The sequence below is a fragment of the Camelina sativa genome, chromosome 9, assembly GCF_000633955.1.
Source record: "Camelina sativa cultivar DH55 chromosome 9, Cs, whole genome shotgun sequence".
In the NCBI taxonomy this organism is placed as follows: Eukaryota; Viridiplantae; Streptophyta; class Magnoliopsida; order Brassicales; family Brassicaceae; genus Camelina; species Camelina sativa.
Genome location: NC_025693.1, coordinates 36,111,002 through 36,138,550, shown reverse-complemented (window position 1 = coordinate 36,138,550; position 27,549 = coordinate 36,111,002). Strand labels below are relative to the sequence as shown.

The following is a 27,549-nucleotide window of genomic DNA, read 5'->3' as shown; positions in this document are numbered from 1 at the left end:
TTTGTTATTGTTTCACTGTTTTCGACACTCACTAACCAATTGTTTAAATATTATTAGTACGGACGATCACATATCTGATATGTGGAAAGCAACGACGTGAACGATGCATAAAAGTTTGTATCATGTCAACAAATGATTTTCTATCTTTTATTTACCAATTTTCTGCTTTTGCTATAAATGTATGATTTATATTAGGAATCCAATATTGTCCTCTAATTCGAGTATTAGATTCTAGATACAGTTGATCATTTCTCTTAGTACATTACTATCTATTTCTTTGGGAGATGATGACCGTCTCATAGGATGTTTTACACTTTTACTTCCTTCTTCAACGGGTTTAGTATTAAAAAGAACCGAAGGAAAGGTATAAACTAGCTACTAAATAGTTTTTTCATATAATTAAAGTATATGTGCGTCTTTGAAGGGTTTTCTCTAATCTTTCCTTCAACCTACACGACAAAAGACGAAAAAATGCTAGCAAGTCAAAGATAAGAATAGATATTACTCGTTTCTTGAGGTATATTTTCTTGAAGTCCATATGTTAGAAAAAGAACGTTGAATTCTTCCTTCAGTATTAGCGTGACAAGAATCACAATTTGACGATTTTTAAAATTAGCGTGATTCAGAGTATACCTGTTTTTATCCACGATTCAAAGAAAAAAATATATCTAATAAATAGAAGAAATGAGATTTTTTAAAAAAATAGCCTTTATATGTTTGTTTTAATTGAAGAAGTATGGTATATTTATGAAAATCAAATTAATTATAGACCTTTTTATATACGAAATTCAAAATTTAAACAATTTGTTTTCTAAACTATCTTAGTTTTATAAAAAAAAATAACCACAAATAAGTTTTAGAGCGACGCGTATTTAAATGGTTTCTCTTTCGTTCAATTCACAAACCACAGCTAAAAAAGCCTATAACCATCATATATATAGCAAGACACATATCTATTTATTACCAATCTAAAACCAGTTTTTCTTACACAATTATCAAAAAGATATTAAAACCAGTCTTTATCTCTAACTCACTCTTTCACTTGGCACAATCATTTTGTTTCTTCTTTGTCAATTCAAAACTGTTCGATGCAACGTTTGTTAGCACCATCCTCAAAACTCGCACACACAACAAGATGTATAGCAAATCCAACCCTACTTTGCCCAAACCCATGTGATATTTTCATCAATCATCGTGGGATCGATACCAAGAAGAGTATTTCAGGCCTACTATATGATCATTTCACTAGCCTACGATTGAATACTTTCTTGGATAGTAAGAGTTTAAAGCCTGGGGACAAGATTTTCGTGGAGATCGATGCGGCGATCAAAACTTGCGAGGTTGGTATTGCGGTTTTCTCTCCTCGTTACTGCGATTCTTACTTCTGTCTCCATGAACTTACATTGCTCATGGAGAACAAGAAAAGAGTCATCCCTATATTTTGGGATGTCAAGCCATCGGAACTCTGCGTTAAAGACGACGGGACACGTCCGGCTTCTGAGATCCGGAGGTTTCAATTGGCTCTTAAGGAAGCAAGATATACCGTAGGGCTCACGTTTGATACATCTACTGGGTATGCTCTAGTTTTTTTCCTCCATCAATATTTATTTATGATTTCTTAATTATACAGTTCATTTTACTTACATATTAATATATTTTTCTAGCTTAAAAGAAAACATAGGAACTTCTTTTATGAAAAAATCGAATATGCATATTAGTATATCTTTGATCCCAAGTTTTTTTAAGCATTTGTTAGAAATCGTAAACGCAATATAAAAAATATATATGAATGAAAAATTACGTTGACATTTCGTATTTGCATATAATATTTGCAATCCTTTTCTATAAAAGCACTTGAAAGATGCTCTCAATGAAACGTTAAGTAGACCAATACAAAAACACTTGAAACAGTCAAACACAGTTTTTAACTGAGTAAATTAACTAACAAACAAGAAAAGGAATTTGTAACTCATAAAATAACATATTTTTTCTTTGCAATGAAAGAGTGGATTTTTATTCGATTTTACACATGACACGTTCTTTAGTTGAATAAACCCATTGGCAGCGGATTTTTGTTATTTATATAGTAGACAAATCTTTGATTAGTAAGAAATTTGAATATATTTTCTTCTGATGGTTAGAGGAAACTCTGATCTACAAAGAAACCTAAACAGAAATAACAAGCTCATATCTCTTTTGCACAAAAAAAAACTTATATATCATAGATTTTTATTTGGTAAAAATGTAAATGTGATTGTTTGTACTTATTAATTTGTTTATTCTATTGTGTAGAGACTGGTCAAAGCTCTTGGCCATGGCATCGGATGCAGTCATGAAGAACCTATTAGAAGTTGAAGAGAAGAAACTAATGAGCATTAACCCCACGTACAAGCACATAATTAGTTAGGTCAATTCAATTGCTCAATAACATACTATTAAAAGCGTGTTATTTTCTCCTTCTTCATTCTATTTTAATTTAATTTAGTTTGATATACATACTCATTTTTTCCAGATAACTTCATTCTTGTAAGAAGTTGTTATTTTTTTTTTCCAGAAACTGGATTTTTTTTTTATTTTTATTTTTTGTAACCTATGATCATACATAAATAAGAAAGAATTTATTGAATGTACCCTTCCATTACTCAAATGTCCTTGGTTTCTTTATGAAATGTTTGTTTCATAGCAAAAAAAAAAAAAAAATCTGGTCTCTTTGGATGCAAATATAAGTGCACAATGCTTGAATACTAATTCAAAAGAAGAAATTATTCAACTAAAAGTGAACATTTTGTGTAGGGCATCCAACAAAACTCTCGTGTATGAATCATTATGAATTAATGTCTCGCCAAAAAGTACCCTTGTTGCAGACAAGTACCGTGTTATAACATTATACATCTACAAGTGATATTGATATCACTAACTATTGTCTATAGTCAAAAGATGAAATAAGGCGATCACTAAATTAGTTCTATTTGGAGCCTTTATCAAAATCATTCTTTTAGTTTCTTTTGTAAAATCGGACCTACTTTAACTCCCAGTAAAGAAAAACTTGTAGAGTTAAAAAACTCCTAACCGTTGAGGTGGGCTCTAAATAAACACCACTTGCCTCTACTATGTTTGCTTAACAGCTGCAAATGCATGCTTTTACATATTGACTTTTTTTTTTTCTTTTTTTTTTTGTTGTCTATGAATATTTATTAGATTATCTAGCCGACAAGGAAAAGAAACAAGATAAAATCACTTAACAAAAAAAAAGTTAAAATTAAGAAAAAGAAAAAAAAATTGGAGGAAGACGAGGAGAGGAGGAGCATAAACAAGATAATTGAAAGGGACCACAAAACAAATAATGTAATTCGTCAGTCACTACTCTCCTCTCCTCGACTAATGACAAGGAAGGAAGGAACCATGTGCCCCACAAAACTCTTAACTCATCCTTTGCTGTCACCGAAAGCTTCGAATCCCCAATTCCAAATCCAAAGTATATAAACTCTCTCTCTCTCTCTCAAGTCAACATGTCTCCTTCACGTCTCTCTCCCTTTTTATCTTCTTCGACGAAGAAGAAGGAGAAGAACAAGAAACTTCACTGTTGTTCTCTCTTTCTCTCTCCGTAGCCAGCTACCACCGCCATGGATTCTCGAGCTATCCTCGATTCCGCTTTGTTTCAACTCACTCCTACTCGCACCAGGTCTCTCTCTCTCTCTCTCTCTCTCTCACTTTCTCATTCGATTTGCTTCGTTTGATTGATCTTCCTTAGTTGAATTGTGGTTTGAATTTTGTGTTTGGATTTTTGGTTTTGGAAGATTCGATCTGGTGCTCTTCTGTGGGAGTAAGAAGGAGAAGCTAGCTTCTGGAATCTTCGAACCTTTCATCTCTCATCTCAAATTCGCTAGAGATCAGATCTCTAAAGGCGGTTACTCCATCTCCCTTTCTCCTCCTTCTTCTCACTCTCCTTGGTTCACCAAATTCACTTTTGATCGGTATTTTCAATTCCCCCTGAATCCGAGTCTTCGATTTTTTTTTGTTGACAATTTCCAAATTCAGATTCGAATTACGATCAATCTTGATAAGACGGTGTTGTAATGAGTTGTTGCTGATTACGTTTCTTTGATTTTTTTTTTTTTGTAGGTTTGTGAGATTTGTAAACACGCCTGCCATTATCGAGAGATTTGCGACTCTGGAGAAAGAGATCTTGCAGATTGAGCATTCTATTCAAGCTAACGAAATCGCCAATGCTGCTGCTGATGCTGAGCAGTTACAAACTCAAGATGGTAAAGCTAATTCCATAAGGAAGTCGAACGATTCATCCAAGGTAAACTAATGGTTTCACTGTGTTATTCAGTTACTGGTTTTGGTAAATTGAGGTGTTTATTTTTATTACTACAGAAGGGATCTGAGAATGGCAATGAGGTTGCAGGAGAGGAAACCTCAAAGTAACTTTCCTAACTATTGAACTTAATACAATTTCTTTTTGACGCATTCTGTCACAATTGGATAAGTTTTGGTTTACTAATCTGTGTTTTTTGTTTGTGTCATTTATCAGGATTCAGCTTCAACGTCTTCTTGAAACACGAGGAACATTGCTTCGGAGAGAGCAAGCGATGGCTTATGCACGAGGGGTTGTTGCTGGTTATGAAATTGATAGTATTGATGATCTTATTTTCTTTGCTGATGCTTTTGGAGCGTCAAGGTTAAGGTATGTAAATACTACTTCAACCATTGTCATCGTTTCTTAACCTCCTTCATTTTGATTTCCTGTGAGATCAGTTTGAAATATTTTTGTACTTTTTCATCATTATGCAGGGAAGCATGTGTAAAGTACAAGGAACTATGGAAGAAGAAACACGGAGACGGGCTTTGGATGGCGGAATTAGCAGCTGTGAAAGCGTGTGCTCCAGTGGACATGTCACTGTTGGGTTCCTCAGGGATCATACTCACCAATGAAGGTGCTGCGCTATCACTTAATGGGACGGACTCTGAAAATAAAGGTAGGTACCTTGTCGTAGTTGATCAGACATTCTCATTCTTTCACTGTTGGATGGCTAAAAATGTCCATATCTAATATGAAGAAGTGCTGATTTGTAGATGACAAGTCAGTTAGTTTAGAGCAACATCCTTCCGGTGTTCCAAACTTTCAAGCACCAATGGGATGGCCGAGCCATATGCCTCAGTACTTCTACCCTCCTCCATACCAAGGCTATCCTTACCCTCCTATGCAACCTATGCCAAATCAACACCAAGGAAACATGCCATGGCCTTCAAGGGGTAAAACTTCCAAGAAAAAAGGGAAAGGGGATTCTGATGAAGATGGGTCTAGTGGATCAAGTGAATCTAGTGACTCTGACTCGGCCAGCGATGATTCTGCTTCATCTTTGGAAGATCAAGGTAAAAGACACTCTCGTACGAGTAAAAACTCTCGTCGATCAAAGAAAAACCGGAAGAAGTCATCTAAAACTGTTATCATCCGTAATATTAACTACATAACCCCCGAGGGACGAAACGGAGAAATGGAGGGAAATGAGTTTACGGACAATGGTTCCATCAAAGAGACTGTAGATGCTGCTGTTGGATTGCTCAAGGAAAAAATAGCTCATGAGGGAGATGTCTCTGGTGAAGAAAAACGAAGCAATGAGAATTGGGATTCTTTCCAGAATATCCTGATGAGGCACGACGATGGCTCAGATGTGCATTCGATGGATGTCCTCAGTGAGGATCATTTTACCCATAGAGGCGCTAGTCTGGGTGCAAATTCTAATGGCTTGCAAACAAAGAACACTGCCTCTGGTGATTCCATCATCACAACTCAGAAATACATAGAAAATGGAGGAGGAGGGACCTTTGATCATTTTGAAAGTGAGGATAGTGCTCGTAGGCTTCCAAGAACGAGGGACTCGACTGAAGAATGTATGTTAATGTTAAAGAGATCAGACATGTTTGGAGATGAAAGCAAAGACATGTATAATGCTAGGGGTGAATCGTTGGTCAAGAAGTCAGGGAGTGGAGAGGATTGGTTTACTTCTTCCAATAGGAAACCAGAAAGAAACCACGGGAGAATGTCATTTGATGACAGCATTTTGACATCTCAAGTTTCTGAGAAAAGCAAGAAACAAGAATTCGTTGATGATTCTTTCATGGTCCATTCATCATCGCTAGCTACTGATGATCTATATGACTCTCGGTGGAGACCAGACATGGCTGCAGATATTGCTTTAGCCTCGGACATTGACAACGGTCACACGAATGAAAAGCGTGATTCATGGGAACCAAGTGATCTTTGTATGATTCCTGAACGCAATTCAGGAGACTCGTTGGCTAATGATTACTCGATCGACTTCTCTGCTGAAGCGAATGCAAGGCTATCCAGTAACGGAACAGCTCAGGAGAAAGAAGATAAGATCGTCTCAAGCGGTGAGAAGAAACCAAATGTGAAGAACCCAGAAGCTCGTAAGTCTAGAACTCCAAGTAGAACCAGAGCTGAAACCATGTCCAAGACTGCAAAGAAACCGACATTAGTTAGCAGAACAATGGCTCAAAAGAACAAGTTTGAAAAGGTAAGAAAACATTCTAACATTGCATTTTTTTTATCCGATCCGATCGAATTATGCTAGTTTCTTACCTAGATTTTTGCCGGCGGTTAAATTTTGGGATTGTAGGAAGAAGAGATGCGGATGAGAATAGAGAACCTTGTTATGGAAAGGCAGAAAAGAATCGCTGAGAGATCAGCCATGACTGCATCTCGAAAAGGTTCGATCCGAGCTCCTTCGCCTCGTAAGTGAAGAAAAACGGTTATTCAGTTAAAAGTTAAAACCATTGGAAACAGAACGCATTGTTTTGGTCACTTCAAAAATTCTTTTGATACATTCATAAAATAAGTCAGGTGGTGGTGATACGATTATTTTATTTATTATTTTCTCAAACTGTCTCTGAATAGTGATTTGTAATTTATTTGGGTAAAACAATGAGATTTATATATTTGTAATTTTTTTGTTTTATATAAACCAAAGATAAGTGTACTCAGTCTCTTATTGCAATAATGGCTTAATGTTTGAAATAATCATATTAACACATGTTATAAAGATGCAACCAACAAAAATAGCATAGACTATGTCTTAGCACATTTTACAAACAAAAAAATGGTATACAACAGAGGGTTGAACAAAAGTAAAAGTATTAAAATATACAGATTTTTATAATTAAAAATTGCAAAACCGTAGTTGAACAATTGCGTCATTTTATAATTAATCAGTAGGAACTATATTTTCATTACTTAAAACTTTAAAAGTCTTTTTTGGTGGAAACAAACATTCTACGTACAACAAATTAATATTCCCTGGTTAAAATTTATTTTGCATTCAAGTTTGTTTCACTAAAATCTTTTTTTAGGCCTTGTGTAGTATAGTACCCGCAGATTTGTGTAGGTTCTAAAACTATAAAGCTTGGTTTGTTTTTTTTGTCTGTGTTTATCATTGAACAAGATAAGATGTTTTATTTTTCTGTTACCAAATTAATCAAAATAGAAAAAGGTTTGATCCTTCAAGTAAAACAGAATGGGTGTAACAATAAACCAAGATGAGATAATTAGTAACTTACACAGGTAATTAACTAAAAAAAGGAAAGATAGGTTTTAGGAAAGGGGTTACAGAGATTTTCCCATAAAAAAGAGAGATTCAACATTTTTTTTCCTTTGGCTCTCTCTCTTGAGAAAGTTCCATAAGTCTCATCAGCACAAAAAGGCCTCAAACCCTAACTAATTAGATTTGCTCTGCACGATTCTGAAATTTTTATGATTGTGATGTTTATTCTTTATTAATATCTTCTGCTGTAAGGCTTTGAACACGTCTGTAAATATTCATTTTTTATTTTGAATTTTTCAACAGAAACACCAAAAAAAAAATTAGTATTATATTTTTTTTGACATTATAAAGCCGGAGTCGCCGGCAACCCATGACAGCCGGAGGTTGTTTTGGTATCCAAACGACAATGTTGTTCGGTCGTAAATCATCAAGCAAGTTGCAGGTAAAACTTCTTCTTATTTCTTGATTGATTATATTGATTATTCACATATATCCTTGATTATATGCTATAATTTTCTTGATTGATTTTGATTATTCACATGTATATATATCCACAAAATCATTTCACATATTTGGAAAATTATTCATATGACCATATAAACTCTATTACTTTCTTGTTCTAGGAGTTATGATTATCTGAACAAGTTCCAAAAACCCACATACCAAATTCTCATGTAGTCTTATATTTGTTCATGTTAGATCTTTCTTGCTCATATATACCATCATAAAAGCTGCATCTTATCTAATGGTTTCTTGTTTGTTATGATGGTTCTTGAAACTTGAGTTAACTCTAATATATAACTCTAACACTCTACATATATGAAACATAAAAGAACTAACAAAGTTTTCATTATAACGTTTCCAAATTGCAAAATATTTGATTCTAAATTTCTTTCTTTATTTTGTTTTTAGCAGCCTGTAAAAGGGCAAGCATCGCCTAAAGTTAGCAAGAATAGCAAGCAGGATGTTAAAACTTCTTCTTCTTCACCTAAACCTTCCTCTTCTTCACCCATATCGATTAGATCATCTAAGTCAATATTATCCTCAAGCAGCCTAACATCATCAAGACGTGTTTCTTCGCCTATAGGCATGCTCAAGAATGTTTCCAACAAAGAAGCTAAAAGCCCCAAGGCAAGCAGCTCACCTAAATGGACTGGTAACTTCATCCTTATGGTGGAGCTTCGCAGGAAGATTTTTACCTTTAGAGACATCATTGATCTTTCTACTCTTGACGGTTCACCTTCCATAACCGATGTGCGTAAACCACAAAGTCTTTCTCCTTATTAATTGCATCAAGATGCTTTATATGTTATGACTCACTTGCTTGTTATATGTTTTGGGTAGATGGTGATGCATACAATGAAAGATCTCCAGAAACTTTGTCCTGAGATCATCCACAGCTCACATATCTCGGAAATTAGACGTGCAAATGTCGATAAGGTATTCAAAACATGATCCAAAATATATATTTTCCTCTGTCCTGATGTTTCACATTCCTTTGAACCTAATCAAATGTGTCTCCCACAGGTTCTTGACCATTTCTTCAAAGCTTTGAAATCCATTGGAGATTCCTGGATTGATAACCCTGAATGGATAGCTAAATCTAAGTATTGGAGTAGCAGCGTCGGAAAGAACCAGTCTGATCGACTAGGTAACAAGAAAAAATGTTTAAAAATGTTTGAATTGCAAAACTCTTTAAATGTTCTGTTTCCTCTGCAGTGGAAAAGGTGTTAGCTGCATTAGATGGACTGATCAAGATGTCGAAAGAAAGGTTTGATATGATGGAGATTGATGAAGAAGAAGAGAAGAAAGAAGCCACTAGTCCACGGACAGCTAAATCCTCGAGCAGTCGAGTTTTATCGCCATCTGATTCATTCTCCGATAGCAAATCATCTTTCGATAGTAGAAACTCGTTTTGTGGGTCACCAATCACGCCAAGATCAGTTCTACCAGAACCAATGATGGGTTCACCGGGAAGAGTTGGAGACTTTGCAAACTCTGCATCACATCTTCTGTGGAATATGAGAGTTCAAGCACTTGAGAAGCTTAGTCCTATTGATGTTAAGCGACTTGCTATACACATTTTGTCACAGAAAGAAGCTCAAGAACCAAACCAAAGCAATGAAGAAGCTGAGATTAGTGTTGTTGAAGAGATCAAGCAAAAAACAGATGAAATAGAGAGCATTGATGTGAAGATGGAGACAGAAGAATCTGTTGTTCTTGATGAAGAAAAAGATATTGTCATGAAGATAGCTTCACTGGATTCAACATCTGAAACCAAACTCAATCAATCAGAAGAATCTGTAGTTGCTCCGGAACCTTTGCCACTATTGCCTCCTCCTCCACTATCTATTATTAAAACTGCATCTTTACCTTCACAGCCACCACCTCCTCCCCCTCCCCCTCCGTCACCACCGCGTATTTCTGACACGGCAATACCAACGCCACCTCCTCCGCCACCAGCAGTTATGCCTTTAAAAGGCGCTGCTCCACCCCCTCCCCCTCCACCGCCTCAACCTCCAAGAACTGCAGTAGCCCCACCGCCTCCAGGAACTGCAGCGGCACCAACACCGCCTCCTCCTCCACCAATGCAGAACAGAGCACCACCGCCACCACCAATGCCTATGACAAACAATGGAAGATGTGGACCACCGCCTCCTCCACCTCCTATGCCTCTAGCTAATGGAGCAGGACCCCCACCGCCACCACCTCCTATGGCTAAGTCAACTGGACCAGCAGGGCCGCCTCCGCCACCCCCTCGAATGGGTATGACGAACGGAGCAGCCGGTCCACCGCCCCCACCAGGAGCAGCAGGTCCACCGCTCCCTCCAGGAGCAGCAAGAAGCTTGCGTCCCAAGAAAGCAGCTACAAAACTGAAAAGGTCAACCCAATTAGGAAACCTTTACAGAATCCTTAAAGGGAAAGTAGAAGGGCGTGATCCTGCAGCGAAAACCGGTGGCGGAGGCGGGAGAAAAGCTGGAGCTGGAAGCGCTCCAGCTGGTGGAAAACAAGGAATGGCTGATGCACTTGCTGAGATCACAAAGAAATCTGCATATTTCCTGCAAATACAAGATGATATTGCAAAGTACATGAAGTCAATCAATGAGCTGAAGATTGAGATCACTAAGTTTCAGACTAAAGACATGACTGAGCTTCTTAGCTTCCACAGTCGCGTAGAATCAGTTCTTGAAAACCTAACTGATGAGTCACAGGTCAGCAACATTCATACATTTTATTATCTTCACTTCTATATCCTCTGTTTTTGTGATTCTTGATTAGTAAAAATGTTTTTAAAAATTTTAGGTTCTTGCACGATGTGAAGGGTTTCCTCAGAAGAAACTCGAAGCAATGAGAATGGCAGCTGCATTGTACAAGAAGCTGCATGGTATGATCACCGAGCTACAGAACTGGAAGATAGAAGCTCCTTTAAATCAGCTTCTAGATAAAGTTGAACGTTACTTCACAAAGGTAAATACCTAATTTTGAACCATTTGAATATCACTATGTAACATAAAGATCCAAAACTGATTTATTGATTAATTAAATAGATCAAAGGAGACATTGACACTCTTGATCGAACCAAAGATGAAGAAGCCAAGAAGTTTCAGAGCCACAACATCCATTTCGACTTCAATATACTTATTCAGATCAAGGAGACGATGGTTGATATCTCATCAAGTTGTATGGAACTTGCATTGAAGGTAACTAAAAGCTAGCAATATTAAAACACATTCTTCATTTGTAGCCCTGCCCTTTTCTTACCGTAGTCATAAATTCAAATTTACAGGAAAAGAGAGAAGAAAAGCTTGTGTCGCCTGATGCGAAACCAAGCTTGAAGAAGACAGTAGGTAGTGCTAAAATGCTTTGGAGGGCATTTCAGTTTGCATTCAAAGTCTATACATTCGCTGGAGGACACGACGATCGCGCTGATTCCTTAACCAGAGAGTTGGCTCATGAGATCCAAACTGATCCTGAGAACCCATGATGATTCCATCGTTCATATCATCATCTGCACTACCAACTACTATACTCCTTTTTGCCATTTTCAAAAACATAAAATATATCCAATACATTCGATACCAAATGATAAAGAGTTTATGTATATGTATAAAACTTTAACTGTTGTTTTGACTTTTGAGTTTGTAATTCCGAAGCCCCCTAAAAAAACTTAGGATTTAGAAGTTTCATGGGAGCTTGGAGATGCAGAGTCTTTTGATAGAAAGGCTCTCTATAAACCTTTGTGTTTGCCACAATATGTAATATTGTTTTTTTGCTGTTATAAACATTTTCTTTCTTAACTTCTTTTTTTGTAAACTAAATGTCTCAGTCTATTTAGATGACGGCACTAGCACTTGAAGGCTTAACTCTGTTTTTTCCAGACTAGACATAACATCATTAGCTATTTCAAAAATTAATTATATGTATATAAGTTTTACATCTTTACTTAGTTAACTTGTGGACAGGTCAAATTTTGTTTCATTTAATTACCAAATTTGATATTTCTGTTCACAACCAAACCAAAGAAACGTGATGAAAGCATGATCCAAAGAAACGGCAATATCGTGGTTAAACAACCACTCTCTATCTTAGAACAAGACGTCCGAGATGATGAATTAATATATAATGTATTCAAAATACATATATAGCCCTATCTTATTCATCTTTAGTCCCATTCCCATATATATAAGTTTCCATCTTGTTGCCTATTAGCTCTACAAAACATAATTCTCAATCTCTTCCTCTCTCTCTTAAATAATGAAGGTCTCACCTCGTTTGATCTCAGCCGTTCTCCTTTTGTTTATGCTCCTTGCCACAGGTTCATAAATCATATCATAATGATACATGTACATAAAAACTCATGTCAACGTGACATATTTGAGTAATCAACATATTCGATGTCACATAATATATGCTTGTAAATGTGGATATGCCCATTTGTTATTTATGTATACATATTACTTGTTCGAATAATCTATAACGTTAACACATGTCTTGTAGGGATGATCAGTCCAGTCACGGTGGAGGCACGGACGTGTGAAACGAGTAGCCAGTTGTTCAATGGACTGTGTCTGAGCGCAAGCAATTGCGCCAATGTTTGCCACACTGAAGGTTTTTCAGATGGTGACTGCCGTGGTCTCCGTCGTCGTTGTATGTGCAACATACCCTGCTGAGTGTTGATTGATGATCTATTTAGATATGATCATGAATTATTCTCAAAAAATAATCAATACTAATCTTTTCTATCTCTTCCATCATCTTTTTTAAAACAAAAAAATTAAATCTCCCTGTTGTTGTTTGATTAATAGTGGCATTGTTATTCCGTAAAGAAAACCTTAGTAAAGTTGTAAAAAGAAAAAAAAAAAAAATAATTAGTGAAAGAAACAAGAACAAACTAAACATTGCTTAAAAATCGAAGCATGCTGGGTGTTTCCCAAACATAGTAGCCTTCATCTCGGATTCAGGTTGGAACCGCAAGGTGGCTTCTTCATGGCACCTAAAGCCCATAAATTCTGCTCCATACTTTCTGCAATCCGTAAGAAAAACCCGCAACCCGAAACGCACTTCCTTCTTCTCTTTGACATCTTCCGTTAAGTCTTTCCCAATCAATCCACTGATATCTTTTTCAGAAACAACCGCTGAAACCCTAAGAAGCTGAGCCGATCGATATCGGAGACCGCTGTATCTGATTTTACGGAGGTAACAGTTAGTTCTAAAACATGAATACATTGGTTATACTAAAAGAAAAAAAAAAATCGTAGAATGAAAAAAGGAAAAAAGGGTAGTTTGCTTACTTTTGTCGGGATGACGTAGCAATAGTAAAACTCTTGTAAAACAAGGAAGCTTCAACATCTCCATTAAGACATATATATCTATCAGGAAGATTGTAAGGGATCCTTATCGACAAGTCCCAATTTGCACTAAGACGTGTTTGTGTAATATTAAGCACCGTGAAATCCATAGAAGCTAATTCTATTTCGGGTCGCACCGGCGGCGACGGCGGCAATGGGTCAAAAAGTCCGGGACCGGGGGGATGTTTTTTTAGATAAACTATAAGACCAGCAAGTCCACCGGAGAGCAAGGCTACTAACACAAAAAGACAGCAATAATCCTTAGCTGTTAAAGTGCGCAGTTCTTTGTCGTGTTCCATTGTATGCTCGATCATTCGAAGAAAAATGAGGATATATGTTTTGGAGTGCACGAAAAATATGAGAGAGCTTGGTAATGTTAAAGATCCTAACTAATGACTTCTATACACGCAATACTAATACATCTCCCGAGTATATATGATTAGGAAATATCTAAAGAAAAAAAAAAAGGGATTAATCATAAGATTTTGTTTTGGTCAAAGGATTAATTTAACTAATTGTAAGACCTATCCATCTCTAGTATCAAATATTTGTTAAAGATACATTTGAAGTATTAAATATTTAATGAATATTTGTTTATTCGAAGAATTCAGTTTAAAATATGGGATAAATGGTGGATCCCTATCTTATTATATAAAGCTTTAGTTTTCAAAAGAAAAAAAATTAGTAACTCATACGAAAGAAATTATATTAATTTAAATATATAAGAACTATTTATAAGATATTTCATACATATAAATATAGTTTGTATATGCTTTTATAAAATTACACACTTATATCCTTATCTCAAATTTTTTTTAAGGGGCATTTTTTAAAGGCAATTTAGATTTAAAAAGATCATTTTTGAAATTCCATCTTATTTTTACCACTAAAGTATAAAAAACTTGGTCCACAAAAAAAAAATATATATATATTTGTTCAAAAAAAAAAACAATTAAAATAAGTAACACGTGTCCCCTACGTTCACAAGTTTCCTCTTTCCTTAGCACAGTGTGTTTCTGACTTCTTCGCCTCGGCGTTAGTATCCAGAAAGAGTCTTGACTGGAGGAAGAAGAAAGAAGAGGTTTTGAGTTTAGGGTTTTGTTAGTGTTGATTGATTCGACTTAAGCTGGTATCAATGGCTTCCGTGTTGCTACTGCTTCTGGTGTTCGTGTTTGATCTCTTAGCTTTTGGTCTTGCTGTTGCTGCAGAGCAGCGTAGAACCACCGTCAGTTTCTCTCTCTCTACTTCTTCGAACATTGATTTGCTTTTGGGTTTTGTTAAATTCAATTAGTTTCATAGAAAGCTCAAAACTTTGGGAGGGATTTGACGAGATTAGAGATCAAATCAATCGAAACCATTTCTTGATTTTGTCCTGTTTTGTGTTCATTGTGTTGATTTTTGTTTTTGCTGCAGTGGCAAGTTTCTAGAGAGTCAAGAGATTTAAGCTACTGTGTGTATGACAAGGATATAGCAACAAGTCTAGGAGTTGGTTCTTTCTTGATCTTATTGGGGAGTCAGCTCTTAATCATGGTGGCTAGCAGATGTTTATGCTGTGGAAGAGCCTTAACACCAAGTAGGTCTAGATCTTGGGCAGTGTTTCTCTTCATCACCACCTGGTAAATATGCTCATCGATCTCTTCCCTGCTGAATCTTTCTTGTGTTGTTGTCATAATATGAATGTCATGGATTGGGATGATATGGTTGTTGCAGGGTTTTCTTCTTCATAGCAGAAGTGTGTTTACTTGCTGGCTCTGTAAGAAACGCTTACCATACAAAGTACCGTGTCTACTTTGGGAACACTTCTCCTTCTTGTCGATCACTTAGGAAAGGTGTGTTTGGGGCTGGAGCAGCATTTATAGTGCTCACGGGGATTGTCTCTGAGCTTTACTATGTGACTCTTTCGAGGGCCAAAGACTTTCAGCCTAGTAGAGATCCTGGTATCCGAATGAGTAGCCTGTAGAACTTACCACCTGCTTTAGAATTAGAATGCTTTTTAGTTATGATCATTGTTGTTAGACCATTGTTTTGTTATGATTGTAGAATTAGAAATTTGGTTTATTTAGAATTAGGCTATTGCTGTTGTGATGTTATTGTTTGAATCAGTGTGTTCTTGTTTTGTATATGAGAAATAGATTCAAGTTCTAAGCTAATGTAATTTATGTCTCTTTAGTCTTTATTTGTTAGCCTCTGGTCACAAATCACAATGACTCAATTCTAGTGCCTGCAAATTAGCCTGGTCAATTACGCTTTTACTATTGGTCTTTGTGACAAAAAAAAACTAAAAAACCAAACTTTTCATCCGCATGATGCAAAACTGAACACATAATAAAAGAAGAAAAATATAAATATATATGTATGCTACAATGGCTTTGCTGCGTGTCTAGTAAACAACAAAAAAAAAAAACCAGACTTTTGATCAGCTACGTGTCTAGTAAACAACTTACACAGTACACATTGCCTATTTGTACGTCTCCTAAGAGTGGCAGATAGATCAGCAAATCTGTATGTCCTTTTTTCTCTCTCTCTCTCTCTCTCTCTGTTTGTGAAAAATTTACTTTACATGTTTTTTAACTTGAATGTAAAGAAGAAGAGTTACAAAAGATGCAAGAATGAGACATGAGTTGATGAATAATACTTCCTTCTTCAATCCTAAGTTTCTTACTCTCTCTGTTCCAAAGATGAACAGCAAAGGTATTTTTACGTAAATGCGTAAGCCTCTTCCGCAACCAATCAGCCTCGGTCTCATTCGTGGGCGCTCTGTAGAATCCTTTGATTCTAGTCCAATCCACCGGATAAAAAGCAGATGGTGGAAGAACAGAGAATCCCAAATCTAAAGATGGAGAAGTGTTGATTCTTGCAATGACTCTCGAGACTAAGTATGGACCGTTGTGACCCCATTTGTTACCGTTGAAGGTTCTTGAGAACTCGTCGATGAATCTCTTAAGCAAAGGATGGTTTTTGTCAAAGATGAGTACCGCGTTGTTGAGTCTGCTCCACTTTCTCGTGACTGCATCGACTGCTTGTGCTCCGATTACGTTGTGGAGATCGGTAAGAGGTTTGAGGATTATAACATCTGTGTCTAAGTAGATTCCGCCGTATTTGTAGAGCAAGACTAATCTTAGGAGGTTGGAGAGGTTTTGCTCTAATGGAATTACTCCTGGACTCAATCTTCCTTTCTTCAATCTTTCAAACCATTTCTCTGCTGATGTATCTTTGAAGATGTAAGCAAAGTCAGGTTTAATTGGAAGCATTTTAAACCCTTCATCTATAAAGGGTTTCAAGATTAGGGTTCCTCTGTCACAGTCAAATGAGTTTGAGACCAAGATCAAACAGCTGTTTGGATGAAATTTGAAGAGGCTCTCTATGGTGAATCGCTCTCGATCACCGAAAGACTCGATGGAGGAGATCCAGGTCATGAAGAAGAGTGACTCGCAAGAAGATTTGGACAAGAAAGACTTGACCCTCGTCTTGAATCTCTGTCTTGGTTTGACTTGTAAACGCTGTGTTATCGCAGAAGTTGAATCGATTCTTCTCTTAACTCTCTTCGTCCTTCTCTCTGTCCTCGTCGACGAATCATTCTGTTTCGGTACGAACCCTAAAGAGTTTTCTTTCACCACAAGCAACAATGAAGAGTCTGACTCAGATAATGATGTTGATGCATGATGATGAAGAATCTGGTATTGAGTTGGTGAGAGAGTTGATTGAACAGGTGGGATTGTATCAATATGAAAAGAGAAGACAGAGAAGCTGTTGTAGAGTAAGAGAAGCATGAGAAGGAGACCGAGAAGAGACATGGGAAGACAACAAACAAAGGAGACGATGAATCTTTTTAATCTCTGCGATAACACAACTTGTTCTGTTCTTTTGCTGTGTTCCATCTTTTGATTTCTTCAGACAATGTTTGCAAAAGACAGACTTGTTCTGTAAGAGATAGTTTTTTTTTGTTGGGCAAGAGGGTGTGTGAATAAATGTGATGATGTGTTTGTTTAGTAAGAAAATTTATTAAATTTATATTGTTTTTGGCATACAGATACATACATGTATCAATATTTTGAATTTATGAATGTAATTGTTTATTCAAAAATGGCGAAAGAGAAAGATCACCAATACAAAATAATATATAATAAGTGCAAAGACTTACTAAACTATCATTTAAAGAGTGTGGTTAGAGTTTTAGTTTTGATTGATGATCAAAGTTCTTGAAATAAAATAGAAGTTTTGTGTTATGTTTTTTAGATAATATAATAAGATAACTAGCTAACAATTTAATACTTTAGTACAAGTAAAATTGTAAATTAGGACTACCTACAAAAAATAAATAGATTTACATAAACATTGCTATTATTAATCTGATTCCAAGACTTTGAGGGCCAAATATCACCAAATTTTATTCAATTCGTTTATATAACTAGTTATTGGCTTATTATTTTTCCCTTTTAAGATTTTACTAACGAACCATACATAAGGTGACTACTATTTTAGAAAAATGTCTGATTGTTTCTTATGAGCTATGACATATGCAAGATAGTTTCCAAGCATAACCATGACTTTAATCGGTTTCTTGAGCAATTGAAACACTAATTATTGACTGACCATATGCAATTATAAGTTTGGTGCTTGAAATGTATTTTAAAACTTCGACGTATATTTTATATATTATATATATATATATATATATATGCATTAAAATGTCAGATATTGGATTTATTGATATAAGTCAACAACACTTCTCTTTGATTTGTGTTTGAGTAATTTGTTTTAATCGTCCACGATCCATACACGTACATTAACCATTATGAGCGTCAATTAGGATATTGCATAATCAATCACTTGCAAAAATTAATGTTACAAAATTCTAAATATTTGTTACATTTTATTAAAATTGTACAAAGCAAAACTATAAATAGTTGATTTATAGTTCCACGCAGTCATACACTAATCTGGGGAGTTCACACAAAGGACGAGTACAAAAATATTTCAAGGAAAAAAAAACAAATTGATCTAAACATGTAGAAGAGAGTACAAAAGAGAAAAGAGTATGAATTCAAGAAGCAGTCTCCAGAAGACAATGAAACACTGAGACTTGAAAAAAAATCCATAAATCAGAGAAGACCTCTCCTTCTCTTGTAATCACTAACAGTTAAAGTAAGGCCATGTCTCTTGCCATCATTCTCAGCAACTCTGCATCCCACAGTTGCTTCAGTCAACTGTTTCCTCGCCATGAACGCTTTCTGTACTCCTTGAGGTCCTCCGTACTTCTGTAACGCCGTTAGGGATACAGACAATTCAAAGTTATGAAGCTGATTGTGTTCTGTTCCTTGACCTATTGGGGCTCTTGTGTCTATTAGCTTTCCTGCCTCTGCAGCCGCTTCTAAAGCTGCTTCTATCGCTTCAGCACCTGCTCCTGCATCTGCTCCATTGGTCTCAGCAGCTGTTGCAACCGCTGCCTCGTTCTCTGCTCCGTCTTTCCCCTTGTTTTTCCCGTTGTAGTAGTTCGATGATCGGGTCCATCTCCTTGAGAAAGGATCATATCCAGCTTCACCGGCTTTGAGACTAGCTGTTATTGATTTTACCTCGGATGCATTCTTGAAATTCTCGGCTCTGTTCTTCTTGTTCATCTCGGCAAGTTTGAGTGCTTTTTTATCTACCTCTTTCTTATTCCGTGATGCGTCAAGCTGTTTGATTTTCGTTTTGATCCTCTCTACACCTGCTTCATCATTTTTGCTCTCTGCAATATCCAACTCTTTTCTAAGCCGATCTTTCTCGGCCGCAACATTCATTGGCCTGATCGAGGCGGATTTTTTCTCCTGCAACATCTGTTTGACGGTTTCTGCAGAGTAAACGAAACTGTTTATTCTTTGGATCGCCTCTTTCTTCTCCGCTATATCTTGCTTTGTGGGCATGCGACCATTTGTTCGCTCGACCTCTCTAATCCACTGCCTGTACTCTTCCTCCAGCGGATGGCCATCTGAGACCATTGCCATCTGCCATCGAGCTGCCGAGGTTTCATTTCCCCAAATGACGTTAAGGTACTTATGCGTACTTTTGTTCTCTAGCTTGTAAGTCTTGTCTGGATCAGTTGCATCTACATTCCTCACCATGCACAGTCTGTAGATTGGACCACTTTTTGACCTTCCGATCCCAACTCTAACAAAGCAGCCAACGATAACCTCTTCAAAGAAAGGCTCCATCAGCCATTTGGCAAGCTTAGACCGTCTGATGGTAATATCCCTAATATCCTCAAACGTAGGCATATCTGACCTGTCATCGTCACTATCCATTCCTGCATTCGAGCCTTCATCATCACTCTGCGACCTACTATCACTGTCACTTTGGCTGGAGTTACTCAAGTTGGAGGAAGCTAATGGTTTCCTCTTCAGTGATGAGAAATCTCGACTACCTGAACCACCTTTTGATGCATCTCTGAGATTCCTGAGAGCTGCAGGGTCCTGCTGCTTCTTACGCTTAGCCCTCAATTCGTTCAGGGCATCATCCTTTGCAGCCGCTCTGTCTGCAGATCTAGCAGATGAACGCACACCACGAGAGGCAGGAAGAGGCTGAGTCTCCTTTTTTGAAACAGGGGTCTTCTCGTTCTCCCTCTTCGATCGAAGTTTCTCAGTGAAGTTCTTATCACCTTTTTTATCAGCACGTTCAGCCAAAATCATCTCTCTCTGAAACTCTGTCATTCCAGCAAGCTTCTGCCGGTCTTCCTCGTTCTTGTAAAGGTCATCCCCAAAATCAGATTCCTCGCTACTGTCACCTTCATGATCAGATGGTCCATCACCATAACCACCTTCATTTCTAGCAGCTCGATCTTCTCTCTCTGCCTCCAATCTCTTCTTCAAAGGTACTTGAGACCCAGAAGGTTTCCTACTCGCAAAGCCACGATCTTCTTCATCAGAATCATCCCTGGAATCACTACTACCATCTGAATAAGAACCCTCACGTCTCCTTGATGAAGGAGGATGAGAATGACGGCTCCTCCCAGCTGAATTCGTTCTCCCAGCAGCTTCCAAAAGCAAGTTCTCTAAATCACCCATAGCTTCTTAAAGAGGCTTCACTATCACCTGAAAATTATTAGAAGTTGACAGTTAGAGCAGCAAAAAGACCTCACCACAAGGAGAAAGTGAGAAAGTGTGTTGAGTAACCATCCCTTATATGGACTAACTTAAACTCTTTTTCTTGAAAAAAACCATACTTTAGGTTATAACCCTAGAGAAGCCATTAAAAGAGTTAAGCTTTCTTGTATAAAACTTCAATAGATAAAAGCTGCAGATAGGATTCATGTTCTCCTTGCTCGTGTCGCAATTAGAGAGGATTTGGAGTAATGAACAAAAGATCTTGAATCAGGTTAACGGTAAGGTCAAACGCCAAATCAATGATTTTGCGAAACCTAGTCCGAGTTTCTGAGCTCAAATCTATCGAATTCAGAGCCTGAGAATGATTAAATCATTCGTATGGATCTCAAATTCGATTGGTTATGACCTAACCCGAGAAACTAGAAGCCGTCACTCTTGATTTTCGCGACGGAGAAAAGAAAAGGGGAAAAAAGGGGGAATAGAGAGAAATCAAAGAAGGAAGAGGGAAAAGTTGAAGGAGGACTCACTTTTGGGATGAGACGGAGAAATCGCCGGAAAAGTGTTGCAGAGATCGACGACGGGGGCGGCGAAAGCAGACGGGGAAGGGTTAAAAAAAGAAAACAAAAAGGGACGAGTTTTTATTATTATTTATCAGAGATTGTCGAAGAAGCATATGAAATCTAGAAGAAGAGAGAGAGAGCTTAACAAGAAAAAAAGGAAACAATATTATAGTATAACTTCTACATATATTTTTATTGAATAAGTTAATTTTTTTCTTAAGACTTTTTTTAGCTAATTTAAAATGAAAAATTTAAATGAAAGAATCTAACTTTTAAATATATTTATTGATTCTTTTCCGATATTTTCTTCAATTTAATCAATCTAATTCACTATTATTAAACTAAAAATAATGTAACTTAGATTTATAAGACGAAATCTAGAAGAAGAGAGCTTAACAAAAAAAAAGAAACAATACTCCCTCCATTTCAAAATATAGGATGTTTTGGAAAAGTTTTTTGTTTCATAATATAAGATGCTTTCAAATTTCAATGCAACTTTTAGATTACTTTAGTATTTTATATTATGCAGTATTGTATCTGATTGGTTGAACAAAAAGTAAAAACTTCTTAATCTGCGTGCTTTGCTTAAAACATACTATATTTTGAAACGGAGGGAGTATTATTTTTATTTTTATTTTTATTGGTATAACTTCTACATATATTTTTATTTTTATTGAATAAGTTAATTTTTTTTGTCTTAAGACTTCTTTAGCTAATTTAAAAATCATCTATATAAAAGTAGAGTTCTGATTTCTCCTTATTGGTCAATTTGATATTTAATGTTTTAAAATATAATATTTATTTTTAATCATATATGATTAAAAATAAATATTATATTTTAAAACATTAAATATCAAAGACCAATAAGGAGAAATCAGAACTCTACTTTTATATATATGATTGTGAGGGAATCAATCTAAAGAAATCATCTTCATACATGTATATATATTTTATTTTTAAAAGTATACAATGTATGAAGAGAATATAACTTTTAAATATTTTTATTGGTTCTTGTCCGATATTTTCTTCAATTTAATCACTATTAATAAAATAGTGAAAACGAAATAAAAAATCAAAAGCAAGTTCTCTAAATCAGTATTTTCTAAAACTATATATTTTAAAGCAAGTCATGTAACAGTAATATTCTAAAACAGTATTTTTCTTATATTTTCAAGAGAGGGGAAAAGATCTAAATATTACATGTACTATGAAATTAGTCTTGTACAAGTTACACCAAACCACTTATTGACGAAACTGATTTGATGATTTGATTAATAAAATTAGATGATGAAAAAAAAGTAAAAGTAAACTAATAAAAAAAGTCACATGCCAATCTCTTTGGTTGTTCTTCAAAACATCTCACACACTATTTCAATATTTCCTCTTTCTTGAGACCCGTTTGAAATTGCAAGTACCAGATTGATTAGTTTCCCTTCTGTCGGAAAAGCAAGAACTGGTGAGGTCGGCTGGGCTTCCAAATTTCATGTACAACAGTTCTATAAGCTTCTACCTCTAAAGTTTTATGAGCTATATGCATACATATCAATTCGACCTAGATAAGAAGCCTCTTGTTCCAATATTTGATTATCTTGATTTTTGAATATCAAAGAAATGTGATGAGATAAAACTCTCATGAAGCATATTACTTTTATATATCTTTTTCTTCTTTCTTTGTATGACAAAAAAGTACAAAAGAATGGGACGTGCATTACAAATCTAAGCCGAACCAGAAGAAGCTAAAACCTCTAAAGAAATCTCTAAGATACTCTATTTGTACTATCTATATTATACATGGAACACTATCATTTGTGTGATCACTAACTATAAGTGTGGAGCAAAACCAATGTGTTGCACAAGCTGTACAGTGAAAGGAACACGAAGATATCGCCTGTTTTTTTTTTCTTTTTGTTCGTCCTATGGCAATTTGCACGACTCGATAACTTCCATAACTGCTTTATGCGTTTCCGGAGGAATCATGTCCAGTGTTGTATGAAACGCCTAACATGGACAAGTACGTGGTCGCATCAAAAGGTTTCAGTCTGCATACCACATCGATTTCTAAGACTGATAAAGAAAGAGTTTAGAGACACGTACCACAAATCTATCCAACACCGGTACCAGAATTGCCAGGTTGCGCTTTGGGAGATAATCTCTGATTGCATTGCGTATACTTCTACTGCTAACAATAAGAGATTATGTTACAACTTTTTCTGAGAACTAGATTACTTGAAAGGCAAAAAAAAAAGATATAAATTAATAACCTTGCTGTGGATAGAAATGCGAGTAAAAGGGCAGAATAAGCCTCCACGATCATCTTTTCCGCTTCCTTTTCGCTTTCTAAGACAGCTTCTTCATCGTCCTGATATATTACGACTGTTTAACACATACTTTCTTTTAAGGGCCTTTCAAAATCGATAAGCATACAATGATTAGATACTAACCAAAGTGAAAGTAGTTGTTTCTTCTATGGTGTCGGCGGATCCTTGATTGGTGAGAAAGATTGAGCATAAAAGAGGAATCATGTCTTGTTCACTCTCTTGCAACCCTTCTGGATTGGTGATCGGAACACTAGCTGCCGCAAGTCTAGACCTACAAAACAAGTAATAAATGGTTAGCCAAGAATTTTGAAGACTTAAGGTATGAGTCAGATCATATATAGAATGATGAAATCAAGAGTTTTCCACTGTGCATAGAACTATAAAAGACAACCAGTGACTATGTTTTCCCCTTCTAAGGATTTTAATGTCAATACTGACTGTACACACTTTATGTTCCCAAAAGAGAAGAGAGTTTGGTACCTGTTTATTCCGTCTTTCTCCACCAAGTTGACCAGTAACCCCAAGATGGCAACAAGGAAATCTAACTCCTGGTCTGTGAGATGCGTATCTTTCTGGTGGCATGACCCTGGTATTTCCAACTGACTCAAAAGGGGAGATCTGGTGAAGGAAGGAAAATGTCCAGCAATTAATTCAGCCATACTCTCCAATCCTCTGCAGGCAGCAATTTGCCGACAACCAACGGAGTTATCATTTGTTAAGTTCATTAACACCTGCGAATATGATTATAGTATCAGAAAGTAGCAAGGGATCTCATATATAAACAGATTAGCATAAAAGGTGAGATTTTTCATTATGTTCCATCATTCCAGCTGCAGAACTTTGTTACAGAACAGAAATTTTTTGTTAAGAAGACTCTACATTACCTTCACGGCTGTTAAAAGGCAATCAGATAAAAGACAGAGACATCCTTTATCAATGTCATATGTTGAAGAAGGTTGTTCTGTTACATGGCGATCTCTATCACTTGATTCTTCCTGAGAATTGAACCCATGGTTTGATTCCTCCTGGCTCGAGAAAAGCTGATGAGAGCGTTCATCCTTCTTATCTCTATAGCGTCCTTTCCTCTTCTGAGCTTTAGATTTCTTTTGTTTTTCGGAAGGTCCTGAATCTTCCAAATCAAATGAAAAAGGATCTTGACTATCCTCCAAGGATGTAAAGTTTTCAACTTTTTTACAATTGGGTACTCCAATTTGACAATTCCTCGCATTGCTTCTGGAAATGCCACTACCCAATGAGGCTAATCTGCTTGAGAACGACCCAGCGTTGGAACCAGTTCTTGTCGTTAGCCTGCAGGGATCATTTATTGATATTACACTTAATTGAGACCCCGACTTTGGTGTCGCTGAGCAACCTAACAGGAATGCAGAGTGAGGTCTCTCAGATACGCTTGCACTTCTTATGGAACTACAGCTAGTGGCAGAGCAAGTATCTGAACTAATTCTGGTAACCTCCATGTTAACTGCAGAAAAAGATGTGGTTGGACAGAGAATAATATACAAAGAAACATAGAATAGATAGAGAGACAAAAGTAACAAGAGGTGGAGATGCGTTTGTGGCCATCAGAATGGGATACCTTTACAATCTGCTCTTGAAATAGACTCACGATTAACACCATTTAAACCGTGAGGGCGAGGATGGTTTTTGTTCCTAAGAGCACGTAACTGAAGATCTGGTGTAAACAGTTGAACCAGCCATCAGAAATAAATTGTATAATAGATGATAACATGGGAGGAAGTCATGGTATGTTGTAACAATATAACATATCCAAAACAAAGCATTGCGTACCTGAAAGTATCTTGATGACACTTATCATTAGCTCCGTGAAAGACAGTCGGAGTCCATGAGAACCCATATTTTTATTATATCCGAGTAAATGATTCTGACAGAAATAATATATACAGTTACTTTTCCAGGTGCAGAGCTAATCAATACAAGCTAACTTGAGGCTAGGACTCCAAAATACATTAAAGCTACCTGGTTCCCTGTGCTGAGGAACGTAGCATTTTCCATGATTTTTAGACATTTTAGCAGCAACATCAGACTCTGCTTATTCAAGTCATCTTTTATATCCTCGACAGAGAGTATATCCTGTTCTAACCAGCTCTGCAAACAAAATATGCATTAGAAACTCTTATTAAATACAGTTACAAAGGTCCAGTAACCATTGACAACTTAAGTACACAGTCTTTGCCACCACTAAGGATCTTTCTTGTCCCCCAACAAAAGTATTCTGAGTAGTGACAGTAACATTAAACTGTTTTGCAACAAATACGAATTTTCTTTAGATATATTTAGCAGGGTACATGTAAAGAACCTTGACTAGCAACGATTTTCAGCAAAAAATTGGATTTAAATAAAATATCCTGAAGATAACCTACGACACTTTATAGAAGTTATTGACGTCCTAGCCAAACAAAGATAGTCGTTCTTATCGTATAAAAAGATACTAATGATAAAAATGAAACAAACAGGTACGCACCTCCATTACAGCGTGACAATCCATAACAACATCAAAGACTGCATCAAGCCCTCCAAGTTCTCGCAGTTTCTCTTTGAACATTCCTCCAGGCTTTTTCACAGTACCAGAGGTATCTGGATGGGGAAGAACAGTATAAATTATTAGCAAGAAAAAAATAGATCAAATATAATCTTGTCGTAGGATCTACAACTGGCTACACATCTGTTAAACTGAATCACTGGAAGCAAATAAATCACAGCAGAAAACATGGCTTTTCAATTTCTATAACCCTATATAATACACCAGATGCCTTTAAAAAGTCAGTCAATGTTTACAAAACAGACAAGACGTTCAAGTACCTTCAAAAGACATTTTGGACAAGCACGCCTTCTCCATCATCGACAAAGCTAGACATTTTGTACTTAGCTCAGGCCTCATTCTTTCAATTTTATAGCTATCAATCAATCTCAACTCCTTGCAATTAACAAGAATGTCCTGGGCACTAGACAGTACATCACAGGAGCTTGAATCATGCATATTGGCTGCATCACACACTGCATCAACATCCTTGACTATTGATAAGATCCTAGATTCTATATTTCGAGGCTTCCCATTAGTACTGACGGGAACCACAGGTCTCAACAGCTTTATCAAGAACTTGATGGATTCAGGTGACTCCATAGAGTGGCCATCTTGACCCTAGAAACATGAAAGTAAAACGGTAAACAAGCTAAAAATTGCACTGCCGAAAGAGAAAAGAACATCACACAATGCAAGTAATGTGCAAGTCACTTACATCAGCAGTTAGCACAAAGAAAAGGGTAGCTGCAGCAAGATTGCTTGGTACGTCATCAAGGCTGAGACCCAAAATCGCATCAATTATGGATTTTGAGATCCTGAAACAACCAACTCCCAGGTTAAGGAGCTTTCTCATCTAATGTGCCAAAACAAATCGACTAGCCAATGATAAATTCTAGTCCTTTTGACAAATTTTACAGGTTCCAAAATCAGCTTCTACCTGTTCATACCCTAATAACCTTCATCAATCTAGACGATCATTACTACCCAAAACGCAGAAAGCTCAACCAAATCTCTAAACACGAAACCCACAACCAAATTCAGAAACTTTCAAAGAAACAAACCCTACAAAAGTAAATAGATAAAGCTTACGTACCCTAAAGCTCTCAAAGACCGTCGCTGATGTTTAAATTCACAAATCGAGAGAAGAGACGACAGAGCAGCTCTTCTGGTCCTAACTTGATGTGCTTTCTTTAACCCATCAAGGGCGAACTTAACCTCGTCTTCATTCTCCATTAACTCGCCAAACTCTTGCGCTGGCTTTATCAGACTCGAAGTCAAACCAAACCCACCACCACCACCGTTCCTCCTGGGTCTCTTGACCCTCTTCTGAGTGAAATCATCGTCCGAAAAATTGGATCTTGAAGAATAATTCCAGAGACAGGACGACTCTTGAGTGGGGAATTCAAGTGGCTCCGTATCTGGAGACGAAGAAGAAGAAAGATACTCGGCCTGCGATGTAACGGCGTCGTTTAAAGAGTCGGAGTAGGTCCTTAACATCCCCGGTTTGCGTCGTCTGTACGTTCGCTCCGTCATCGCCGAGAAAGCTTCGAACTTTTCTTTCCCCTTGGCGCAGTCTTTAGGTGACAAAACCAACACAAGGGTAATTTCGGTATTA

The 27,549-nt window shown here is 36.7% G+C and overlaps 8 protein-coding genes across 10 annotated transcripts; 5 read left to right on the top strand and 3 right to left on the bottom strand.

Annotated features, from left to right (window-relative positions):
• LOC104716012 (TMV resistance protein N) lies at positions 1,089–2,407 on the top strand. Its single transcript, XM_010433366.1, has 2 exons — positions 1,089–1,573; positions 2,293–2,407. Exons 1-2 carry the CDS (start codon positions 1,089–1,091, stop codon positions 2,405–2,407), a joined length of 600 nt encoding a protein of 199 aa, XP_010431668.1.
• LOC104714439 lies at positions 3,487–7,053 on the top strand. 2 transcript variants are annotated; one of them, XM_010431799.2, is made up of 8 exons: positions 3,487–3,682; positions 3,798–3,974; positions 4,123–4,306; positions 4,384–4,427; positions 4,538–4,690; positions 4,798–4,982; positions 5,080–6,545; positions 6,648–7,053. In XM_010431799.2, the coding sequence occupies exons 1-8, from the start codon at positions 3,624–3,626 to the stop codon at positions 6,768–6,770; spliced, it is 2,391 nt and encodes a 796-aa protein (XP_010430101.1). In that variant the 5' UTR covers positions 3,487–3,623; the 3' UTR covers positions 6,771–7,053. The 2 variants fall into 2 exon arrangements, with proteins under 2 accessions (XP_010430101.1, XP_010430100.1); XM_010431798.2 differs by having other exon boundaries at positions 3,488–3,682; positions 4,381–4,427.
• On the top strand, positions 7,929–11,672 carry LOC104714438 (uncharacterized protein At4g04980-like). 2 transcript variants are annotated; one of them, XM_010431796.1, is made up of 8 exons: positions 7,929–8,010; positions 8,484–8,822; positions 8,913–9,008; positions 9,096–9,219; positions 9,288–10,780; positions 10,872–11,036; positions 11,117–11,269; positions 11,356–11,672. In XM_010431796.1, exons 1-8 carry the CDS (start codon positions 7,939–7,941, stop codon positions 11,551–11,553), a joined length of 2,640 nt encoding a protein of 879 aa, XP_010430098.1. In that variant the 5' UTR covers positions 7,929–7,938; the 3' UTR covers positions 11,554–11,672. The 2 variants fall into 2 exon arrangements, with proteins under 2 accessions (XP_010430098.1, XP_010430099.2); XM_010431797.2 differs by having other exon boundaries at positions 7,939–8,010; positions 8,481–8,822.
• On the top strand, positions 12,241–13,245 carry LOC109126557 (defensin-like protein 5). The gene is made up of 2 exons (XM_019230231.1): positions 12,241–12,384; positions 12,567–13,245. The coding sequence occupies exons 1-2, from the start codon at positions 12,324–12,326 to the stop codon at positions 12,737–12,739; spliced, it is 234 nt and encodes a 77-aa protein (XP_019085776.1). The 5' UTR covers positions 12,241–12,323; the 3' UTR covers positions 12,740–13,245.
• Positions 14,408–15,600, top strand: LOC104714435. Its single transcript, XM_010431794.1, has 3 exons — positions 14,408–14,642; positions 14,831–15,033; positions 15,128–15,600. Exons 1-3 carry the CDS (start codon positions 14,553–14,555, stop codon positions 15,375–15,377), a joined length of 543 nt encoding a protein of 180 aa, XP_010430096.1. The 5' UTR covers positions 14,408–14,552; the 3' UTR covers positions 15,378–15,600.
• Positions 15,786–17,382, bottom strand: LOC104714434 (lactosylceramide 4-alpha-galactosyltransferase-like). The gene has a single exon (XM_010431793.1). The coding sequence runs from the start codon at positions 17,293–17,295 to the stop codon at positions 15,985–15,987; it is 1,311 nt and encodes a 436-aa protein (XP_010430095.1). The 5' UTR covers positions 17,296–17,382; the 3' UTR covers positions 15,786–15,984.
• On the bottom strand, positions 18,376–21,170 carry LOC104714433 (protein RTF1 homolog). Its single transcript, XM_010431792.2, has 2 exons — positions 21,024–21,170; positions 18,376–20,484 (listed from the first exon to the last, which is right to left on the bottom strand). Exon 2 carries the CDS (start codon positions 20,455–20,457, stop codon positions 18,520–18,522), a length of 1,938 nt encoding a protein of 645 aa, XP_010430094.1. The 5' UTR covers positions 20,458–20,484; positions 21,024–21,170; the 3' UTR covers positions 18,376–18,519.
• LOC104716011 lies at positions 22,676–27,486 on the bottom strand. Its single transcript, XM_019229657.1, has 13 exons — positions 27,028–27,486; positions 26,650–26,749; positions 26,213–26,552; positions 25,875–25,987; positions 25,370–25,498; positions 25,181–25,274; positions 24,969–25,064; positions 24,259–24,854; positions 23,855–24,105; positions 23,498–23,645; positions 23,318–23,415; positions 23,151–23,232; positions 22,676–23,054 (listed from the first exon to the last, which is right to left on the bottom strand). The coding sequence occupies exons 1-13, from the start codon at positions 27,465–27,467 to the stop codon at positions 22,971–22,973; spliced, it is 2,571 nt and encodes an 856-aa protein (XP_019085202.1). The 5' UTR covers positions 27,468–27,486; the 3' UTR covers positions 22,676–22,970.